This window comes from Toxorhynchites rutilus, chromosome 3 (genome assembly GCF_029784135.1).
Source record: "Toxorhynchites rutilus septentrionalis strain SRP chromosome 3, ASM2978413v1, whole genome shotgun sequence".
NCBI lineage: Eukaryota > Metazoa > Arthropoda > Insecta > Diptera > Culicidae > Toxorhynchites > Toxorhynchites rutilus.
The window spans coordinates 207,626,272-207,645,975 of NC_073746.1; the positions used below are offsets into that span (position 1 = coordinate 207,626,272).

At 39.2% G+C, this 19,704-nt stretch overlaps 2 protein-coding genes across 4 annotated transcripts in view; both read right to left on the minus strand.

The window, feature by feature from the left end:
• Nucleotides 1-19,704, minus strand: part of LOC129779742 (neurobeachin-like protein 1) — a 230,308-nt gene that overhangs the window by 61,831 nt on the left and 148,773 nt on the right. The window lies entirely within an intron of this gene.
• On the minus strand, nucleotides 5,064-6,349 carry LOC129779748 (larval cuticle protein A2B). The gene is made up of 3 exons (XM_055787407.1): nucleotides 5,642-6,349; nucleotides 5,352-5,577; nucleotides 5,064-5,267 (listed from the first exon to the last, which is right to left on the minus strand). The coding sequence occupies exons 1-3, from the start codon at nucleotides 5,654-5,656 to the stop codon at nucleotides 5,116-5,118; spliced, it is 393 nt and encodes a 130-aa protein (XP_055643382.1). The 5' UTR covers nucleotides 5,657-6,349; the 3' UTR covers nucleotides 5,064-5,115.

Genomic DNA, 19,704 nt, shown 5'->3' on the forward strand with positions numbered 1-19,704 from the left:
TAATGTTTACATTGTGTCACCGCTTCACCGATGCAGTCTGAGTTGCTGCCTCACCGTTGGCAATTCTTCCCCGATACCGTCGCGACAAAACGAGGATCCGTAATCGGACAACAGAAGGTCCGTAGCGGACAAATGGTACAGCAAAATAACGTTTTAACGGTGAAAACACAGAAAAAATTACGTTACAAGGAGATGAGTGCGGCCAAATTGAGGAATGCTGATCAACTGTGAGGCACATACAGAAAAAAAAGGGTTGACCTACAATTAATTTGAATGATTTGAAGTGGAAATGTAATTTTGCAGTCGAATTAGTGGAAGTAGGGTTCATGCAAACGATGATGGGCCGTACACGATGAACAGTTCGAGCAATGGCCTATGGTGAGAAGGAAGACTGAAACAATGGTCTTACAATACTCATAATACCTACTAATGTGTATATAGTTTCAGGAGTTGGCAGCACCATCTTATATTGCAGTGAAGGTTGTGTAATGAATTTTCGTGTTTTTTTTCGGATGTTAGGAATGCAGTGAAGTGTTCGGGTATTTTGGTTATAGTTTAAGGTATATTTGAAGAATTATTTTCCATTTTTTGAGGTGCATGTAAAATGATTATTTCGCTGTTGACAGCTGGATGCGTAGATGCTGTCTGAAAATCGGTACCTTGCTGGTGGTATCGATTCTGAAGCACCGGGGTGTCGTAGAACAAATTCCAATGAATATTTTGAAACTTTAGAACAAAACCTAGAGCCTTACATAGGGGTTTTTGAAAATTAGAAAAATTCCCAAAATGGAGGCCATTTTTGATAAAAATGAGTTATATTTCTTGAAAAAATACTGTTTAGAAGCTCATAAAAATCGAAAAAAATTAAATATCAAAAACCGGCTAGGTAACGCTTTAGATAAACCATTTTTACATGCTGATAAAAATGTTTAGCAAAATCGATCAAGAAGATCCTAAGATATCGATACCACCAGTTGGAAAAACATAGTTTCGAGAAAAAACGCGTTAAAAAATTCGTACAGCAATACTATATCCCTTGAGGTGACCTTATGCTTTTAGCTATAACTTTCAAACGAAATCAAATATCCAGAAACCTTTTTAGGACAACATTTCTGAGGGCATAAGCTTCCCAAAAATGCAAAAAAAAAAAACAAAAATCTTCACTTAAGCAACTTTGCAGACTTGAAATTTTAAAAAAAGAGTTAGACTACTTTTTGAAAAGGGCCAAAGTTTTTTCTTTTTTTTTTTTTTAATAAAAAAATGTAACCCAAAACTATAATAACTAATAAAATTGAGGTCAAAGAAAAAATGTAGGAAATTGTTTATTTTTTCAGAATTTATATTCAAAAATACCAAAAAAAGAAATTAAAACTTACACTGGAAAAAATATTTTAAAAATTGAAATTCATTTTACTTAAAAATATTTTTTTTAAATTCTGAACGCAAATTATATGAATAGTTCACACAATAACTAACAATTCATCCAAACATCGGAAGAAGGGGCTGTACCCAGGGAAAGATTTCTTCTAACAACAATTCCGTACATTTTATGCATTGACCAGAATTTTGTAAGTTGTAGTTTTTATGTTATAATTTTGGTAAAAAATGAGAAAGAAAACTTTTGCCTTTTTCAAAAAAATAGTCTTATTCTTTTTTGAAAATTTCAAATATGCTTAAATGACTATAATTTTACACCCAAAAAGTTTCACTGCAATCTGAGATGGTGCTGCCAATGGTCAGTCGAGTTGGCATGAAATTCGTCTATTGTGAATTGAAAATGAAAAGAAAAGACAAGATGTAGATTAAAAAAAAAGTTGAACACCAACAAATTCAGACATGAAAAACATAGTAGAATACAATTATGCGATTTGTTCTTGATGTAGGACTACGTCTATCAGGAAAATATGAGCTATAAAATAGAAATCTGAACATTGAAGATGTAGGAAAAAACGAAAGATTTTGAATGCTTATGACTAGAGCATTTCTTAATTGAACGCAAAAATGTTTGCATCAATTGATAGAAAATATTTCTGCTTCATTTCTCTTGAGATAAACAATTGAATAGTTGTGAAATGTCAAGCATTGTCTAAACGCGCTATATCGCGCTATTTTGATTGGGCCAATTTTTGCTTCTCATATTGCACCGATCAAAAGGAGCAACCAGAGTAACAGCAGAATACGGTTTCTCTAACATGGACTCCAAAGCCAAGGAGCCTGGGGAAATTTCAAATCAGCAAGCAGGGGGTACTTTTGTATCCGCATGTGTTTTTGTCCTCCGGAATGTATTTTCCTAACACGGATTACAAAAGCTGATACGGACACAACGCTTTGGCTCGGTTATTAAGGACACGGCATTGAAAGATATGCCTTCATAACTTCAGCTCACTGAACTTCTAAGGATACCGTTTGATAATTAGGCAAAATGTTGATAACTATTGATATTTATACGTTCAATTTGCATGTCAAAATTGTGTTTGAAGTTCATCAAATCAAGTAAATTCGCGGTTCGAGAAATACGTACACTTAAGAGATGCAATAGCCTCAGAGGAAAATGTAAAATACAATGATCGTTTGACAATTCTTCCGTTCACATATTTTCGAAGTCCACGGTAAATGAATGAAATGACCAAGGTTTCATGTCATACGTAGAAGGATAACGACCGTCAGACTTATTCATGAAATTTGCATACTCTTTACTTACAACATAAATATGTTAAATCCTATTGAATTCGGAAACTGTTTCATTTAATCAATAATTTAATCAGTTTGTATTGAAATTCAACGGTAGTAAACGGTAGTCCTACGAAAACCTTGAGGCTTATATCATAGATATAACCCACCCATTTTTTCTCGGTATATCAATGTTTAAATGTATAATATAAATGTAGATATAAACTACGGGCTTCGTGCTGATAGTAAGACCATTCTTCTTCTTTTTTAAGAGGCTTTAAACTTTGCTGTTCATTCCCCTCTAACACATTGTTTTAGACATGCTCAAACTCTTCTCTGAATGTGGCACATTATCCTTCGTACTTCCTCACTTTTTAGGTAGCCAAACTTCATTTTTGCTCCTTCCCATCGTCTTCAGTTGCCTTCAGTTCATGATATCAAAATAGACTTAATCATGCCTTGATCAGTCTAATCTCCAATTGAATCACTACTCGGGAGCGTTGCATGTATTCTAGACTCATTATTTTTATGAGCGTTTATCAGAACGACCATCCGAATACCGTCGACTCTTCAATCTACAGAACAGCTGACTTGCTGGAGTTATCGTATCGTGAAGTGGACAAGGTCTATTGGATCTAGATTCGGGTAAGTCAGCAAGACCAGATAGACTCCCCACAAAACCTTTGAAAGAATTTAAAAATGAACTTGTCGAACCGCTGACTATGCTATTCAATGCTTCGCTTTCGTCCGGCTACTTTCCGCAACTGTGGAAAATCTCACATGTCATTCCACAATCCATGAAAAGGACTCTCTTTCAGATGCTGAAATCTACCGGGGCGTCGCAATTCAATCTGCGATACCGAAACTGTTTGAGCGACTCGTTTACTTCCACATTTACGAGCGCATTATTGACCGAGTTTCAGAAACACAGTATGGTTTCTCTAAAAGGAAAGACTGTTGTGACGAACCTTTGTGAATTTTCCTCTACCGTCACTGATCATATATCAATAGGGTGTCAAGTGGACTGTATTTATAAAGACATGCGTGGGGCTTTCGATGTGGTAGGAATAAACAGTATAATGTGCGCGGTTGCTGATTTCGGCATTCACGGAAAAATGTTCGAATGGATCAAAACCTACCTAGAGAGTAGAACACGTAAAAGCGCATAAGGTCCTTTGGTATCCATTCCGGAGCTCCGCAAGGTAGTCATTTGTAGCATATTCTATTCGTCATGGTTATGAATGAATGACCATCATTCTTGACTAACCCAAAAGTTCTCCTATACGCTGATAACGTGAAAATATTTCTTCCCGTGAAAGACATCTATGACTGTCATCTGCTTCAGCAGGATTTGCACAATTTTGGGAGATTCGTCGAGAGCAACGGATTGAGTGTGAACCCCAACAAATGCTCCGTCATGGTCTACACAGGGAGAGTTCAGCCGATAACATTCAACTATAGACTAGGATGTTCGAACCTACAACATGAAGAGAATGTTCGCGATTTAGGTGTGACGATGGATCGATCTCTTTCTTTTAACTGTCACATAGAACGAATAGCAAAAGAAGCACTGAAATTATTTGCACTCACTCGTCGCTTCGGGCAGAAAAGGGTACTGAGCGGACGGATCAAAAGTCCGTGTCTCTACGACCGGATCTGCTTTAATACCAGCCCCATTTCACTTCGTCGCCGGTGAGTGTTTAATCCACCCCTAAGACACAGGAACCAGACACAGCACGAACCGACAACTAGATTCATGCGTGAGTTTAACGTGCTAAAAGATGTGGTTTCTGTTAGTATGACAACAGAAGAGATTCGAAGGAATCCAATAATAAGCAAACAAACAAACAAACAACAACTCATTTGAACAGTTGCTATCGAAAAATATGAACGCGCGCGATCAATTAATTCTGGAAATATGGTTCCGCAGAAGATAATCTACAAGACACTTATTTCCAAACTAGGAAATCGATCAATCCAATCGTAATGTAGAAAACGATTGAGTTTTGAGTCGTTGATTAAGCTAGCTTTCTCAAAATGGTGACGACTGGAAAACTTCTAATTAAAGTGTACCACTTTTTCCAGCAGTCCCTCGAAGAAGGGTGTTGAAATTGTAGCAGAATTGGAAGACAACTAGGCAAAGGTTTTGTCGCTTGTGCCGGTACAAAGTGATTGGCTAATAATTATGATTCCGGAATGACAAAATTCCTTATTTGTGGTGGCAGAATCGTTATTACAGTGGGAAGTATTTTTGTGGTAATTATACAGCAGGTTAGAATGTTGTTATTTTGTAGATGTAAGTCAAAGAGAAAAAAATTAAATCAAATCAATTTATAGATATACTTTATTTAGAAATAATGAAAACAAAAGTCATAACTAATGATAATTGTCTAGCTTCAGTCTATTCTTTAGAAATTAGCAAAAAAAAACTGTATAACAAAATTCTTATCCAAGTACTCTAGTGACTGGAGCAACCGGAACTAAAGATTTGTGTACCAATGGACCACGCTGAACAATTGCATTGAAACCGTTGATTGGATCGGCAGTGTATATCACAGTGCGGATAGTACCATCAGGTTCCACCAACGAGTAGGAGCCTATAAAGTGTAATGTAATTCTTTCGTTAGTGGAAGCTTAAACATAAAGCTTAGCAAGCTGCACTTCTAGTAAAGTACACAAACCTTTCACAATATCGCCATCTCTGGTCTCTTGTTGACTCTTGTTGTCCCCAGTTAAGGCATCATGGACATTGTAAGCGTAAGTATACTGTGGCAGTGGATCGTGGTTAGTGTTGATAACTGACACTGCGGGCGCTAGTGCAGCAACCGGTGCAGCGGCAAAGCGAGCACCAGGTAAAAGAACTCCTGCTTGGTTGGTGCCGAGCAGACACACGGCGATCAATGCGATCTATAAGAAATGATTTACTTCTAATTATAGTATTCTCAAATAACACCCTATATTTTTATTATACCTTAAGGGCGGCCATTCTGTTCTTCGGTACACTTTTACTAAAACTGACGCACTTCAACACTTGAGGGTTTGAATCTGCTTTGATAGCTACCGAAATTATTCTGTCTGTTTATAAAGGGATTGAAAATTATTGCCCCGCTCCTGGGCGGATTATATTTAAATGTGTTACCGAAAATGGTTCGCGGTAAATCAGCCACAAGTGAATGAAATTGAACGTTATACGTGATCAGCAGTGCTATGCCGTGCCATCCACATTAAACGTAATAATATGCGCACATTGCTTGTTGCTTTGCATTAATCAATCAAACGGATATCAATATTTTGGATACACTAGTACCACGGCCAACAGCGATGCAATGCGATGTCACCGTTGTAAATTGTTACATAATTTATTCAAAAAGAGAAATTTCAAGCGACGGCGTGGGCCTTTACGTTATTGTGCTTATTGAAGGTCATTACGAAAATGAAAATAAATCATATGTTCCGCTGATAGGTGTGTAAGAGGATACAATTTAGTCGTTTATCACAATACAGGGAGGCAGTGTTGCGTAATACTAACTGTTAATTAAGAACTGTTGATTTATAAAGTACCTGAGAAATGTGTTAATTATTTAATATTTCTTTGAAACTCTTCTTTGGCGTTTCCAATACCTAATTCCACGTTAAGCATAATTCGTTTGTTTTGACGTGGGAATACGTCTAACCGGAATATATGGGGGTAAAATGAAAACAGAACATGCAGATTTCGAATGCTTATAACCCAAACATTCCTTAATGGATCGCAAAAGATGTTTGCATCGATTGATAGAAAATATTTCTACACATCTATCACAATAAACGAAATGTTATTTTTCATGAGATAAACAATTGAATAATTATGAAATGTCAAGCGTTATCTAAACGACTCAACTGCCACGTTTTGATTGGCCCGATCTACGGTATCCCCAATACAGACTTCAAAACCAATGAGCCAGGGTAAATTGGCATTGCAAATACATGCGAATCTCACATGGCATTTGTTCAAACTCTTCACTTACAAAGCAGATATGTTGAATTCAGTTGAATTTGAAAATTATTTCATTCGATCTATAATTTATTTAATACAAACAGATGATTACAAAATTAGAGGCGAATGAACTGCAAAGTTTAAAGCCTCTTAAAAACAAAGAAAGAAGAATTACAAAGTCAACGGCGGACCCACGTCAACCTTGCGGTTATATCCCACCCATTTTGACGTGGGACTACGTCTAACCGGAATATAAAGGGGTAAAAATGAAAACCTAAGCACAGAACATGCAGGAAAAAATGAAAGATTTCGAATGCTTATAACTCGAACACTTTATAATAGATCGGAAAGATATTTCTACGCATTTATCACAATTAACAAAATGTTATTTTTCCTGAGATAAACAATTGAAGAACTGTAAAATGTCAAGCGCTATCTAAACGCCCTAACTGTCCCGTTTTGATGAAAACTAAGGTGCCTGGGGAAATTGGCTTTGCAAACACATGCAAGTTGAGGGAACTTTTGTTCCTACCGAAATGTGCTGCCTAACATAGCCATCAAAACCAAGGTGCCTGTGGAAATCGGAATTGTAAATCTATGCAAGTAGTGATCCCCGATTTTTGAAATTAATCGTTCATCAACTAATCGAATACTTTTCAGTATTTTGTTATTCGAGTTGATTAATCGCTCCAATTAATCTACTAATCGTCACACTGAGAGAAATAATAATTTAGACTAATATTTCTCATTTGCAAGAAAGCCATCTGGAATCAAAAAAAGTATGCATTCCGCCTGAAAATCTGTTATTATCTTTCACGCTCCCCTAAACTTGTAAACGAAGCTCAATTCGCATTGACGGCAAATTAGGAATGAAAATTAAGTTTTCAGTGTCAAATTAGTATTCTATTTAAATGAAAAATATATATATTTTTTTGCAGGAAGTGAAAAAATCTCATACGAAAATTGTTTTTGAAGACAACTTTATATTATAATGAAAAGTTTCAGTAAAAATGTCGGCAATGTATAGACAAATGGTTAAGTAGGAGACCGGAATACATGTTTCAAGTAATTATTATTTAATTACTTTTACACACTTGATGTAAAAAATTTCAATAATATTTTAACATTTTAAAACCGGCTTAGTATCTTCTGATTTGATAGAGATTACACTATCGATTTTGGGACCCAGATAATGGCCCCTGATTGTAAGTCGCCACCAGACGTCGACACTGTATCACTGTCATCGCGAATGACAAAACAAAAACCCACTGACAAAAGTCATGTACACCAAGGTGTTTACGAGGTGGGATGAGGCACTACATAGTAAATTTAATATAATCAAAATAACTTAAAAAAATAAAACTGCAGCGACCGTACGTTTTTTTTCTCTGGGTTTGAATTGATCAATCGACGTAAATTATTCGTTCGCTTTGATTATTGGTTGGGCAGAATTCGTTCGATTAATAATCGATTTCTGTAGGAAGTATTCGATTAATCGATTAATCCAACGATTATCGGGAATCACTATATGCAAGTTGGGGGAACTTTTGTTCCCACCGAAATATGCTTCCTAACACTACCATCAAAGCCAAAGTGCCTGGGGAAATTGGCATTGCAAATCTATGCAAGTTGGGGGAACTTTTGTTTCCACCGATATGTGTTCCTTAACACAGCTATCAAAACCAAGGTGCCTGGGGAAATTGGCTTTGCAGTTGAGGGAAATTTTGTTCCCACTGAAATATGCTTCCTAACACAGCCATCAAAACCAAGATGTCTGTGGAAATTGGTATTGTGAATCTATGCAAGTTGGGGGAACTTTTGTTCTTACCGAAATGTATTCCCTAACACAGCCATCAAAACCAGGGTGTCTTACATTACATGTCGCTTGTTCAAATGTTTTACCCAAACAGAAAATATGTTGAATTCAATTGAATTCGAAAATTGTTTCATCCAATCAATAATTTGATGAGTACAAACAAATGATTACTAAGCCAATGGTAGTACACGTCAACCGTGCGGTTATATAGGGTTGTGGAAAAAGAAATGTCGTGTTTCTGATCGAAATTTGACGCTTTATTTAACATACTTAAAATTATCCAATTTAAGTCAAATATGCGTCGTTTTGTTCGAAAACTTGTTGCCATTTAGAAGGCAACTTCATTATACCACCGCCACCCCCCCCCCCTTATAAAACCCCCGCTCCTTATTTGCAAAAACTCAGACAGCCAGTTTTCTCAAGCCTCTTTTGAGACCAACTTAGTATCACCGAGAGCGTTTTGCATGGGCCGGAAGAGATGATAATCACTTGGAACCAGGTCCGGACTATATGGTGGGTGCAATAGGACATCCCATCCGAGCTCCCGTAGCTTCTGGCGGGTCATCAAAGATGTGTGAGGCCGAGCGTTGTCCTGGTGGAAAACAACACACTTCCTATTGATCATTTCTGGCCGCTTCTGGTCAATCGCCTGCTTCAAACGGTCAAACTGCTCACAGTAGAGAACCAAGTTGAGGGTTTGGCCATAGTTGAGCAGCTCATAGTGGATGATTCCCTTCCAATCCCACCAAACACACAGCAAAACCTTCCTGGCCGTCAATCCGGGTTTGACGATGGTTTGGGTCGGCTCACCGCGCTTCGACCACGACTTTTTTCGCTTTAGGTTGTCGTACGTGATCCACTTCTCATCACATGTCACCATCTTCTTCAAAAATGGGTCGAGTTCATTCCGTTTCAGCAGTGCATCACAGGCGTTGATTCGGTCTAAAAGATTTTTTTGCGTCAACTCGTGTGGCACCCATACATCCAGCTTTTTTGGAATCCAATCTTCTGCAAACGGTTTTATGGTCTATACCCAGTTCTTGGCCAACCGAGCGAGTGCTCACATACCGTGCTACTTGGATGATTTCAACGATTTTATCGGTTTACACGATGATTGGCCTACCAGTACGGGGTGTAGCTTCGACAGCCACTACACCAGAACGAAATCGATCAAACCAACGCTGTGCTGTGCGAATCGTTACAGTATCGGGTCCATAAACTACACGGCCGCCTTCGTTGCAGTTTTACCTCGCAGGTAGTAAAAACGTAAAATATGGCGAATTTCTTGCTTGGTGGACTCCATCTTTGACGCGCTATAACTTGAGACTGAAAATGATAATCACAACACTGTCAAAACGACACTCGTAGCACAGATTGTCGTCTTTAAATAGCCGTATAGTATAACCCGATGCGATAAGTACAACACAAGATGTGTTTAAGTGTTGCCATATTTTTTAAAAATTTATTTCGTATCGTCTTCGACTTTAAAAGTAGTACAGACTTAACCATCTTATTTGTCTTATTCTATTTCTAAATGTATTTTTTGCAATATTGAAGTCAAAAACGTCTGTCTCTTCGTTGAATAGCCTTTTGCTGGTGATCAGAGGCGTACTGAGTATGATGAGCGAAATCCACAAGAGGACTCGATTCCGGAGATTTCGCACAGGTGCATGGAAGTTCAAATTCTCTAGCAAGTAGCAACAATCCAGACGGCCGGTGATCAGATCGAATATAAACAGCCTGCGCGAATTTATCCGCCGCTTGGCTAACGTCTCTAAATCGATCAATTTACATCGATCCTCATATGCCGGTAATATTACGGGATTGGTCCAGGGTAAGCGGCGCAATGCATATTTTATGAAAGTTTTCTGGACGTTTTCGATTCGAGTAATTTGCTCTCTGTGGTATGATGCCCAAACGTGTACTGCATATTCTAATGTTCTTCTAACTAGAGAACAAAATAGGGTCTTCAAAGCGTATACATCGTCAAAGGCTACCGTGTTGCGTCGGATGAAGCCTAGCAAAGCGTACGCTTTAGCATTAATCGCGGAGATGTGCTCGTTGAATTTCGCTTTGGAGTCTATCAGTATGCCTAGGTCTCGAATTTTCTCAACGCGTTCCAGGTTGCTTGTGCCCATTGTGTAAGCGAAATCGAATATATTGACAATATACGACAGTTCTTTTTCTCCAACCCAATATCATAGATATTACCCTCCCATTTTTTGAAATGCCGTCAGTTGTTCCACCAGTACCAGTAGATATGTATGTAAAAATTGACACGGGACAATTGTTATTCCTCCGATTTAATCAGACCAAACTCCGTTCTGAAGAATACATCCATTTGTGAGATGCAGTTGTAAATGACGGTAACACATCTAAACTTGGAAAGCTAACTATTTTGCAGTTCACGACACATGCGGGAGTATGCTTAAGATGCAATGGCATATCGTCGTCAGTACGGGCGTCCAGATTTATATATTACCTTCACTTGCAATCTAGCTTTGGACGAGATACAGCAGTTGTTGCTTCCTGAACATGGAATCATAGCACGGTGAAACATAAAGTGTTTGGATCTGTGCGCTGCTTGATGTACACAGTAGAATGGTAGGACAGTCACAGGCACATATACTAAAGTCTGCTTCATTTAATATTGGAACAAATTCTTTTGCTCATTGTGGCGCTCCTAGTGGACGGATTTGGAAACTTTTTTCACCCACGTGTCGGGAAATTCATTACCTTTCACCATGTATTTATGTCATAACACCAAACGATAGCATTTTGTAAACAACCGCCATGGAAGCCGAACGGAGAGATAAAATTGTGCACAGTTTTCTTGAAAATCCATTGTTGTCGGCATCTAAGCTAGCTAAACAGCTTAAAATGCCCAGAAATACCGTATGGCGTGTTATCAAGCAGTACAAGGAAACATTGACGACGGCTCGGAAGCCGCATTCGAAGCGTCGGAGTGGAACTGTCGACCGGAAACTGCGTGGGAAAGTCATCAAGGCCGTCAAGAGGAATCCCAATCTTTCAGACCGCGATTTGGCCAATAAGTTCCAGGCCGCTCACAGTACGATGCGACGAATTCGTCTCCGGGAAGGAATAAGGTCATTCCGAGCCAGCAAACAGCCAAATCGGACGCTAAAGCAGAACAATGTGGCCAGAATCCGTGCTCGAAAGCTGTACGACCAAGTGCTGACCAAGTTCGACGGATGTATTCTGATGGACGATGAGACCTACGTGAAGGCGGACTTTGGGCAAATCCCAGGTCAAAAATTTTATTTGGCGACGGCTCGGGGGGATGTACCTGCAAAATTTAAGTTTGTGTTTCTGATAAATTCGCCCGCAAGTACATGATTTGGCAGGAGATATGCAGTTGTGGACAGAAAACCAAAGTCTTTCTCACTGACAAGACAATGACATCAGAAGTCTACAAAAAAGAGTGCCTACAGAAACGGATTCTGCCATTTATTCGTGCCCACGACCATCCAGTAATGTTTTGGCCGGACCTCGCAAGCTGCCATTACAGCAAAACGGTTATGGAATGGTACGCAACGAACGGGGTCAGCGTAATACCGAAGGACCTCAACCCCCCAAACTGCCCCCAGTTCCGGCCGATAGAGAAATACTGGGCAATCACGAAGCGGAGGCTTAAGGCAAAGGGAAAACTTGTTAGGAACATGACTCAAATGAAGAACTGGTGGAATCAAATCGCCAAAACGGTGGACGAAAAGGGTGTGCGCCGCCTAATGTGCCGTATTACGGGAAAAGTACGAGAATTTCTTCGAAACAGCAATGAATAATTTTTTTATTTTTTTTTTATGAAAGAGTAAAGAAAATGCTACAGTTAATAAATGACTGAACTACACGCAATTGTTTGTGTTCCAATATTAAATGAAGCAGACTTTAATCTGGCACTACAAGATAATAACTTCAGACGAAATTGACGACGTGATATGCGTTGAAATTCCACGGGTCGACATCGACAAAGATTTGTGTGCAATTGTTATCAGAAACATGATACACGGAGCATACGGTACACTAAATCCATATTCATCATGTATAATACACTGGAAATGCGTATATCACTAAGATACTCGAGCATTAACTGCCAACACAGTAGCAGGAGACGATGAATATTCTGACTATAGAAGACAATCAACTGTAGATGGCGGGAATTGGGCAACTATACGCATTCGAAGTGGTGATATTGAGGTAGACAACCATGGTTCCTTCATTTGCTCTGTTGTCAAAAACATACAAAGCGCACATCAACTTGGAACATTACAATTCTGTCAAATCGATAAAATACACCTGTAAGTATGTAAATAAACTCAGCGATATGGCTGTTTTTGCTGCACGACCTGAAAGTAGTGACATTAATACAGTACGAGTTATCAATGAAATTGCACAATACCGGGCTGGAAGATACATTAGCAAATATGAGTCAACGAGTTTATATCATAGATGTAAATGAACGTAAGTAACGAAAGTAACTAAAAAAAGTTGTAAGGGGTTGTATCTAGGACACGACCGCATATTTTCGCATACCGCACGCAGTTATATTATGCAATCCACTTGTTTACCACTTCGAATATTATTTTAGAATGCATCGAAATTTTTGTAATAGATTATGTTCTTCGTTACAAATAAATTTGATGAACGTCATTTAACGTGTGATATGATGCCTAGGACTACCAAAATATGTGAACAGAAGAATTTTCGAACGATTATTGTATTTTACATTTCCCTCTGAAATTATTGCACATCTCATGTTTACGTAGTTCTCGTATCTGAAATAACGATTTTCCCAGGCTTCTGAGTTTAGAAGTACGTTTTAGGGAAACATATTCCGGTCTACACAACGACAAGCAGGCACAAAAATACTCAACATCGAAAAATACCCCCGACTTGCATGTATTTACAAAGCGGATTTCGCCAGGCACGTTAATTTAGAAGTCCGTGTTAGGAAAACACAGCTCGATGTAAACAAAATACCCCCGACTTGCATGTTTTGACAAAGCGGATTCCCCCAGGCACATTGATTTTGAAGTCTGTGTTAGGGAAACACAACTCGGTGGGAACAAAAATACCCCCCACTTGCATGTTTTGACAAAGCGGATTCCCCTATTGATTTTGAAGTCCGTGCTAGGGAAACACAGCTCGGTGGGAACAAAAATACCCCCGACTTGCATGTTTAGACAAAGCGGATTCTCCCAGGCATATTTATTTTGAAGTCCGTGTTAGGGAAACACAGCTCGGTGGGAACAAAAAAAACCCGAGACTTGCATGTATATTTGCAAAGCGGATTTCCACAGGTACATCGATTTTGAAGTCTGTGTTGAGGAAACCGTAAATCGGGCCAATCAAAACTAGGCAGTTAGGGCGTTTAGATAACGCTTGACATTTCACAGTTATTCAATTGTTCGTCTAATGAAAAATAACATTACATAAATTGTGATAGATGCAAGAAATATTTCCTATCAATTAATGCAAACATCTTTTCGATCTGTTAAGAAATGTTCGTATTATAAGCATTTGAAATACGGGTAGGGTTAGCACACAAATCGGCAGAACAAATGTATGGGAATAAAGGAAGTTCTTCCAGTTTTCATGAATTTAAGTCATTTAGAGGTTAGCGAATTGTAATGTATAGTATATCAAACAAATCTTAGAGAATTTCCGATTCGATTGGTATGCAAATCATGAGGATTCGTTCACAGTGAAAATAGTTATAAACGTTAACTTTATTTCATAAAAACGTGACCTGTTTTCTGAATTGGCACCCTTCCTGAAAGACGTAGTTCTACGTCAACAGAATTCATACGACGCAAGCGAGGGTCAACCTGTCATTCCCAGGGAAATCACAATTGACAATAGACTTTATACAGTACATCCTCATCTAGATGAATGTTTTTTTCTTCCATGTTCTGTTGGTAAATTCGCAATTATATTGACCGCTTACTTCCCTTCATTACCCACAGAGCTATGGAAACGATATCGATCGTATATGGCTGAGGATATTTTATATGGAGTACACCTAGAAAATGCCAACATGACTATGGAATTCACAGAAGACATTTGATGATGATGATGGTTCCACCTCGTGTACCCGTGGCCGAGTGGTTAGCGTCTCACAATATCATGCCGGGTGTTCGGGTTCGATTCCCGTTCTGGCCGGGGGATTTTTCGTCAAAGAAATTTCCTCCGACTTGCACTGTGGTCACGCGTATTCTAGAGCTTGCCCCTCGGAATACATTCTAGGCGTGTTATTTGGCTTAAGAAATCTCAACTAAGTATTGATTAATGACGCTAGTTAATGCATACGTTGAGACGGCAAAAGTTCCACAGGGAACGTTGAAGCCATTCAAGAAGAAAAAGAAGAGATGGTCCCACCTCATACCCCTAAAAAAAAGACGGGTGGGTAATGTCGGGGACATAACCGGAGTGACGTAGGACTATACAAAGGGGACAGCTTTTGTTAAATATATATTTTAAATATATTGTTTTATTTTCTTCTCCTACGTGAATACCTACCTATCTACCTGAAAAATGGATTAGTTTACTGTTTACTCTTTATGAATATGTTGATGGTTCTGAAAAGAACCTTTGGTGTTGTGTTTTTGTTATCACTCGATATTCCCATCTTGTTCGGTTAAACCTTCCTGTTTAGCTATTGCGTTTGCCACTCGCCACAGCTTTCACAGTTGGAAAATTTCTTCACATCCAGCTTGTGACATGTTGTTCAGTAAATTACATTTAATGGGACGTGCCGGTGAAACACTTTGCCACTCACTGAAACTAATTGTTGCCTTGATGAGCGCCGAACCGAAGCTGCTCTGTTCTTGATGCGTGTTTTCTGATTGTCGTGAGCAGCTTTGCAAGCCAACTCGAGCACTCCGACGGCCGAAATTCTATAATCGCTGTTAGGTATACTGGTGCTCCGGCACCAATCCGTTCGGCCTAGTTACCCTTGCGGAGCAATTGGCGGATACACCTACGGGGAACTGCACACCTGCACGATTCGAGTGGGACTTTGCCTTTCCCTTAACTTGTCCTCCTTTGTTACATCCACGATGCCGATGTCGTACAACCACACGGGTTTACGGTTTGAAAGAAAATAAAATATTTTTTTGGGGTCCGCGTGTTTTTTACTCTAGCGGTACACACTCACAGGATAGAGACAAATCGGCAGACTCAGCCAGAGGGGCGAGTCCAACGAGACGAACGAATGAGCGTTAAAAGGGAGCGATGGCAAAAAAATACATTCATTCCGATTTGTTCGCTCGTTGGATTCACATGCAGGCTAAAAAGGGTCCTTTTCAGGATCATAAAATTATCTTCAATCTAAAGAGTTTATTGTTTTGTTTTCCCTCGATATCCCTATCTTGTTCGGCTAAACCTTCCTGTTTTGCGATTTGTTGCCACTCGCCACAGCTTTCACAGTTGGAAAATTTCTTCCCATCCAGCTTTGTGACATGTTGTACAGTAAATTACATTCAATGCGACATGCCGAAGCGCCACTCAGTGTCGCATTGGAGGCGATTTTAACCTGTAATTGAACATTTGCGATGACAGTGGTACAGTGTCGACTTTCAATGTGGGGTCATAATTTGGATCTCTATGTTTACAAAAATGTCCAACTAAATAAGTCGCATTACATGTCCGTCCAATTAGCTAAATGTCGAACTAATTGTAAATTACTGTACTTTCAATCTGGAAACAATTTAAGAATTGGTGAAAATTGAATAATCAAGAAAGTCCCCAACTATCAATAAGCTCAGAACAACTGCCAAATTCACATATTCATCATATCCTGGCAAACAAATTATGAAAAAATCAATTTGTGTTTTATTATTATTTTGGATATTGTTTTAGAAAGCATTGAACTGTATTTCCTAAACTCTTTTTTGGAAGGTTTAATGGCCCTGAAAAGCGCCTTGTTTTATGGAATGGTTCCAATTTAGAAAACTTAGTACTGGTGGTTTTGAAAAAAACCATTTCGAACGCCCTCGATGCCGCCTTGTTCTGAATTTGCCACCAAAGCAGTTTGTATAAAGAACAAACTTTTTTCTTCTGCTACCTGATGCCGTTTTGCGATTGCATTTGCCACTCGCCACTCGCTGCAACTGCCTGTTGTTGTCTTGATGTGTTCTGTTCTGAATGCGGTTTTTCTTATCGTCGCGAGCAGCTTTACCAGCCAACTCGATCACTTCGGCGGCCGAAACTATATAACGCCGGCTAGGTGGACTGGTGCACTGGTACTAACGCGCTCGGCCTAGCTACCCTTGCGGGGAACTCCAGATCAACACGGTTCGAGCGGGATTTTGCCTTTCCCTTCACTTTTCCTCCTTTACCATGTCCAGACATGGCTGCTTGGGTTGGTTTGTTGATGTGTTGTGATGCGAACCGATGTGGTGTACGGTTTGAATGAGAATGATCGTTACGGCAGCGGAGCGGGGATTTTTAAGCTGACTGGCTGGATCGAGAATTACGCATGTGTGAGACAGCGACCAATGTTTCGTTCATTTTTTTCTTTTTCCTTTCCAATCGTGCTTCATTCTATTTCGCTGCTGCTTTGGTTGCTCGTTTTGGTTGGTACGATTTGAGGAGCACAAAATGGACCAATCAAAAATGGGCACATAGTGCATTTTGACAATGTTTGATATTTCACAATTATTCAATTATTTATCTCAAGAAAAATGAAATGTTATTCGTTATGATAGATGCTTATATATATTTCCTATCAATTGATGCAAAAACCTTTGCGATCTATTGAGAAATGCTCGAGTTATAAGCGTTCCAAATCTTGCATTTTTTCCTACTTGTTCAGTGCCTAGATTTCCATTTCACCGCCTATATCTTCCGGTTAGACGTAGTCCTACGTCAAAATTTACAACGAAGCATTGTTCAAGATTGAAGACAGTTGCTTAGTTATCTATCTATATATATAAAAATGGAGTGATGTCTGTCTGTCTGTCTGATTCTTATAGACTCGGAAACTACTGAACCGATCGACATGAAAATTGGTATGTAAGGGCTTTTGGGGCCGGGGAAGGTTTTCGTGATATTTTGAGACCCCTCCCCCCTCTCTAAGGGGGGGCTGCCATACAAATGAAACACAAATTTCTGCATTACTCGGAAATTAACCAAGCAAACGAAACCAAAGTTGGCATGTGAAAGTTTTAGGGTGCAATAAATGTTTCTATGATGGTTAGACAGTCCTTCCCCCACTCAAAGGGGGGGCTGCCATACAAATGAAACACAAATTTCTGCATTACTCGAGAATTAATCAAGCAAATGAAACCAAATTTGGCATGTGGAGGTTTTAGGATGCAATAAATGTTTCTATGGTGATAAGATACTCCTTCCCCCTCTCTTAGAGGGGGCTGCCATACAAATGAAACACAATTTTTTGCATTACTCGGAAACTAATCAATCAAACGAAACCAAAGTTGGCATGTGAAAGTTTTAGGGTGCAATAAATGTTTCTATGATGGTTAGACAGTCCTTCCCCCACTCAAAAGGGGGTGCTACCATACAAATGAAACACAAATTTTTACATTACCCGAGAATTAATCAAGCAAATTAAACCAAATTAGGCATATGGAAACTTTAGGGTGCAATGAATGTTTCTATGGTGGTTAGATACCCCTCCCCCCTCTCTTAGGGGTGGCTGCCATACAAATAAAACACAAATTTCTGCATTACTCGAGAATTAATCAAGTAAATGGGCGGGACGAAGTTTGCCGGGTTAGCTAGTTGCAAATAAAACACTTTGTTAATCGGGAATGCAACCACCTTTTGAACTGCAACTACTTCATTTGATGTGAATTTGCACTTGTATGTATTTGCAGTGCCAATTTCCCCAGATACCTCAATTTTGATGACTGTGTTAGGGAACACATTTCGGTGGGAGAAAAAGTTCCCCCAACTTGCATGTATTTGCAATGCCAATGTGTTGGGGAAACCGTGAACCGGGCCAATCAAAACGTGGCAGCCCCATTTAGATAGCGCTTGTCATTTTACAGTTATTCAATTATTCATCTCAGGAAAAGTAACATTTTATTAATTGTGACAGATGCGTACAAATATTTCCTATCAATTGATGCAAACATCTTTCCAATCCATTAAGAAATGTTCTAGTTGTAAGCATTCGAAAACTTTCATTTTTCCTGGATGTTATGTGTTTAGGTTTTCATTTTCATATTCCGATTAAACATAGTCCCAGTTCTAATAGGGTGAAATTGATGCTGGCAACAGTTCAAATAATTACATAGCCTAAGCTCTCGTACGATGACACATAAAAATCGTTTGAGACTCTTGATCGATCGATGCGAAATTTGCGAAGAAACGTTCGGCCAATCGGGGATGCATTAGTATTGCTCGCAGGAGATTTCAGACAAACATTACCCGTAATTCCTCTATCAACTCCTACGGACGAAATAAATGCTAGCTTAAAGTATTCAACATTGTGGCGATGATTGTGTCACATTTACCCGAAAGACAGTCACCCGAATTCCAATTACCCGGCTATAACAAACACCCGAATGCTACAGGTACCCGAATGGAATATCTATTCAAATAAACATTTACCCGAATGCGACATTTACCCGAATGCAACATTAACCCGAATGCAACAAATACCCGAACGCAACATATACCCAAATGAGACATTTAGCCTAATGCTTCTGCTGCAAAGGCACTAAGGGTAAGGTGACACTGGCTCGGAGTACCCACGAAAATTTGATTGTACGAACAGAAACAAACAATTTTGTTCGATAGAAGCTAGCGAATTCGAACGAAGCAAGGGGTAAGCAATATGGAAGCAATGTAACCACACCAATACAACTCAATGAGGTTGTTTGCTTTCACTGTTGCATACAATTCGTACGAGCATTTTTCTGCATCCAGTGTCACCGCCGCCTAAGAATGTAAACAGAATGTAAACAAGCGATGTTTGCCCAACAGATGCTCTGCATGTATGTGTAGCAAAAGCCATATATCTTGCTGCCACCAAGCAATTTCCATACGATTCTGCTTTGATTATGAACAACTCACGCACACACTAACACTCGTAGCTTGCATCACTCGGTGGAAGAAAAATAAACATGATGGAACATGAAAATGTCCTAGTCAACCGAAAAGCTGTCCGAGTTCACATTAGGCGAAAACACCTTGTATAGATTTAACTCTTAAACTTTGATATCCTACGCAACTTTTCTGTAGATTTCATTCCACC